Source organism: Asterias rubens, chromosome 4 (genome assembly GCF_902459465.1).
Source record: "Asterias rubens chromosome 4, eAstRub1.3, whole genome shotgun sequence".
Taxonomy (NCBI): Eukaryota; Metazoa; Echinodermata; class Asteroidea; order Forcipulatida; family Asteriidae; genus Asterias; species Asterias rubens.
The window spans coordinates 13,419,213-13,423,953 of NC_047065.1; the positions used below are offsets into that span (position 1 = coordinate 13,419,213).

The 4,741-nt window shown below is 41.9% G+C and overlaps 1 protein-coding gene across 1 annotated transcript; it reads left to right on the forward strand.

Annotated features, from left to right (window-relative positions):
* Positions 1-381: 381 nt before the first annotated feature.
* LOC117288951 (forkhead box protein O4-like) lies at positions 382-2,734 on the forward strand. The gene is made up of 3 exons (XM_033769827.1): positions 382-558; positions 1,229-1,792; positions 2,213-2,734. The coding sequence occupies exons 1-3, from the start codon at positions 382-384 to the stop codon at positions 2,732-2,734; spliced, it is 1,263 nt and encodes a 420-aa protein (XP_033625718.1).
* The last annotated feature ends 2,007 nt before the right edge of the window (positions 2,735-4,741 follow it).

The following is a 4,741-nucleotide window of genomic DNA, read 5'->3' on the forward strand; positions in this document are numbered from 1 at the left end:
AGTTGCCCGCCCACAGACAATAGAGCACGACCCTTACATTGAGATCATAGTCCGCCGACTAAAGGCACCGTGCCGACATCGTGTTGTCTATCTACACACAAAACTTTACAAACTTTACACGCGCGTGCTGGATTTGGTTGACTTTTATTGGTTTGACGCGCTGGTCAGTTTGGGGGGTTGGTGACTGAACACAGGCCTGTCATTTCCGCCGAGTTCTATTGTTGACTTTGACTTTAATCTCTTGTCACGTTACCGAAGCTGGGCTAAAGTTATATTCCCTTACTACCAACCCACGCTACCAGTTCTCATCTGCTCTCTGCAAAGACAAGACGTCCTCTCTTTCTTAGTTTTTACTTCTCTAGATACTGAATTTTAAGAATCATGGTTTCATCCACGAAGAATCCGGAGCCTAAGGTAGCAGTGAAGGCTGAGCTTCATGGGGACGTGGGAGCCATTAGCCGGACCCGTAAGTCGACTAAGGGGAAGCAACGCCCTACCTACCGTCGTCGTGTCAAGCCCCCGTACTCGTATGCTGAGCTGATCACCATGGCCATCAAGGTAAAGAGTCAATCTCAATTTTAAATTTTAACTCTTTATGTTGCTTTATATAAACTATATTGGAAATTGTAGTTGATTGTTTAAATGAGAACGACCATAAACTGAGGCCTTCGGAGTCTTTCAGAGGTAAAATCAGTTTATGAGAGAAGCGAGCCATCCAAATTGTGTGTTCAAAAACAACGACTCGCAGCAAAACGGCACTCTTCTTTAAGTTTTGATATTTTTACCGAAACACAATTGTTTTACCCATGCCAATTATTTGCCAGTTCAGTTAAAAATGTTCCACGGTTCGGGGTTTCTTCGCTGTCCGCTAAAAACCAGTACAAATCATTGTTGTGCCTGACACTTTCCCTTTTTTTTTATTATGTTTAATAATATGAATGGTATTTGTTTTATACAAAAGTTGATGACAATAAAAGTTGTACAAACTTATATGAGAAATGATACAATTTGGAGTAGAATAATATCGGTTTAAAAGTAAATGGTAAGCAGACAAAACCTTCGGGCATTGTGGATACAAGTGTGTTTTTTCTTTAATTTTTCCTTGCCCTTTCAGTTGTCATAATTATGCATATTTCAGCTGCTCTTTGACAACTTTTACACTATTCTGCATGTCCGTGTCTGTGTCTGTATTTAACTAATTTTTTTTCTCACGATCTTTTCTCTGCAGTCCTCCCGCGAAGGTATGATGACTCTACGAGAGATCGTGGACCACATGTCCAGTTCCTACGAGTGTTTCCGCGGCACCTACATCGGCTGGAAGAACAGCGTTCGTCACAACCTCTCCGCCAACGACAGTTTCGTCAAGGTACTCCGGAACACCCAGAGACCGTACGGGAAGGACAACTTCTGGACAGTTCGATGCCCGAACTGCATGACTGGTTCAGACCACGAAGCTCCATGTTCAGACTGCGAGCATCCCACCGACAGCGCATCATCATCACCCCCGGGAACTTCACCGCCACACCCGGCGGGCTACGACACCCCGTCACCGGCACGGTCATCCCCAGACCCATCTACTACTGGCGACTGCCCCGTCTTCCGCTCCGCTGAAGTACCCCATTGGCCTAGCCCGACACCGGGATGCACGCCGAAGATGGAGCCCCTCGTCTCCCACCATATGGACAGCCAGAACTTCGATGATTGGACCCAGCTAGATGGTCTCTTCAGACCTGATACAGACTTCGATCTGGCCCTCTATAAAGATGGACTGGACTTTGCCGATTCCCATCAGGTAAGAATTACTTTTGAAATTATCCATCTTCAAAAGTTTAATTTCGTTTTGCTGCTGACTGACACCATGGATAACTTTTCCTCCATGCTTACACGCGGCTTACATGTACTCGAATTAATTCAAATACCTTTCTAATATTTGTTTTTGTTAAACCCAAATTCACTCCTGGAATCCCTTGTTGTCTGACAAGTTCACTTTTCAACAAAAAGCAACGTTGACACAAATGGAAAAAAAAAATTAAACAATAGTAGGTTGTTATTCAGAAAACCATTGATGCATGTTTGTGTCGAACAGTTTTGTTTATAAGCCATCATGGTTTTTTTTTTCAATAACCAATGTCTTTGCTTCTCTTTTCCACAATACTAAACCACTTCTCTTTCACATTCAAATTAATCATATAAATTTTAAATTCTCTTTCAGGCGTTTGAGTCCATCCCGGTTACACCCCACCACCAGCAGAGTCCAGACCTACCCCATCATCCATTCATCAAGACCGAGCCATCGAGTCCCCAACCCTGCTCATCACCCGATGTCCATCCCTTCAACAACCACCACGACGCCGGGGCAAACGTCTACCAACGCGGCATCCCATCTCTTCACATGACCCACTTCCCGTACTTCCAAACCAGGGAGAGAAGCTTCAAGAAGTCCGAGTGTCGCATCAGTGGGAACTTATCGTCACGCAGCGCCAGGCCCCAGAGGTCCGGCGGTGTGGCCGGCCACTGCTTCAGGGAGGCTACCGGGAGGCAGCCACGAGGAGACGGCTTCGGTCTTGGGTCCATTGTCGCCTCGGCCATCCGTGGGAGTCTGAGCTTGGATTTGGACGAGTCGGCCCTTCAGGCTATCGAGAGATCGGTGCGACTTCTTGACCAACCAAGATCCACCGATTTCTTTTATGTCTCACCCGCTGAACTGTCCACGAAGTGTGACTATAGTTTTTAGTGTCACATAGAAACTTACCACGAACTTTTTGCTGATTGTTTCCCTAACTGCTCTTCGTTGCCGAACTCATTATTTCATCACCTTTAAGGCATTGGACACGAATGGACACCCTTGTTAATTGTCTTAGACCAGTATTTTCACTTGGTGCACCCCAACATGCATAAAGAAACAAACCTATGAAAATTTGGACGCAATTGGTCCTTGAAGTTGCAAGAGAACATTAAAAAAAACATCCTTTTGATAATACAAATTTGATTACACCTAATATTCGGCAATTATTTTAAGCCAATAGTGTCCCATGCCTTTAAGAATTTTTATTTTGTTGCGGATTTTGTTTTTGCAGAAATCATTATTTTTATTGATTGTAGGATTGTAAAATATTTTGAAGAAATCATAAATTTTATGTATTTTGAGGATTGTAATTTGTTTTCTTTTCGAATCGAGGATTGTTATTTTTTTTTTGCTGAAATCATAACTTTTACCATTTGATGATTGTACATGTAACTGAGTCGATTTTAAAGTACAACAAATCAGTCCCGCTGCTTCCACAACTATTTATTATTTTCCTTACCTGTTAACTTGCCTTGAACTCAAAGTATTTATTACAGGATAGTTCACTTCAAAAGAGTTCACTTCAATTCAAAAGAAAACATTTCAATGGTTCTCAAACGAACTTTAAGACCAACATTAGAGGGTTTTAATCCAAACCAAATTGTATAAAAGCTTGATTTCTTATTTTGTTATATTTAAAGATAAATTATTCTATTCATATTTTTGATAATTGTTCTAGTAAGCTTCTTGATATTATTGGAGGATGATTGCAATAAATATACTCTTTCTTTCAAAAATACGACGATGTGTTATATCTTTAAAACTGGCTTCCTAAAATAAGTTCATAATGTTATACTTTAACATGGGGAGGGGCTGGGTAAAAACCTCGACAAAAATGTTCTCAAATTGGCTTTTGTTACACTTTTTATCATGTTATGATAATTGTTGATAATATATTGGGGGCGCCCTTTCCTAAATCTGGGGAAGTTCTTTCAGCAACAACACTTTCGGCCGAACACAAATGTGACCATCCACCACCAATGGGCTGTAAAGTTGACACTTTTACTGTTATGGGCTCAATGCATTTTTGGAGAGAGTGTGTAATCAGCTTCAAAATGATACCATCCACATTTAAATCAGACTTTTCTTGACGAAGTTATGATTTCTCAAAGCCACCTACTTTTTTATTCAGATTTCTCAAAGATTTCTTGAAAACCCAAACAATTTAATAGGCTCTGCAATGTACAAGTGCAACTTTACAGCCTATTGGTGGTGGATGGTCACAAATAGGGTGGGGACGGAGTGACGCCAGTAGACAGTGTATATAGAGAGTTGCGATAAGATGGCGTTCAGCTATCCGTGACCAAAGAAAACTGTGCTTGGGAAGTGGATAATTACTTGAAGCAAATGAAAACCTGAAGCAAATTGGTTTTGGGAAATTAGCACAGTTTTAGGGGGTGTGGGTGGTCTGGGATACAGCAACAATTCCAATCGGTTGACCTGCCAAAATCTTAAAAGAAATCGGAAGTTCAGTTGTCAGACAATGTGGTTTTTTGGTTTTCTTAATGCTGAGGGCCTTTAACTGATAATTTGTTTAGTTTTTTTGAAAAACTATTTTAGCAGCGTTGATTGCGATTGAATTTTATTATGTGTGCGTTCGTTTAGCTTCCCTGGGTCGACCCCGGTGTGTGTCGGGTTTTTTTTTCAGGACGAACGTGTGCAGATAATAACCCACGTTCGTCCTAGAAAAAAAAAAACCCACACACCGGGGTAGACCCAGGGGAGCTAAACGTGGTGCGCCCTTCTAAAGGACTTACATACCGCCCTCTTTGTGTCGGCACATGGTCCGTAGCCTGTCATGTAGTCTGGTCCCTCGAAGTGTGGCGTCAGATGTTTAGAATACCTACCTGTCTTCTTGGCCATGTTTCAGTTCAAAGGGCAGATGTTGTTGACGAC

Coding starts and splice junctions, on each gene's coding strand:
- LOC117288951 (XM_033769827.1), top strand. CDS start 382: ATGGTTTCATCCACGAAGAATCCGGAGCCTAAGGTAGCAGTGAAGGCT. Junction 559..1,228: donor TGATCACCATGGCCATCAAG/GTAAAGAGTCAA, acceptor TTTTCTCTGCAG/TCCTCCCGCGAAGGTATGAT. Junction 1,793..2,212: donor ACTTTGCCGATTCCCATCAG/GTAAGAATTACT, acceptor ATTCTCTTTCAG/GCGTTTGAGTCCATCCCGGT.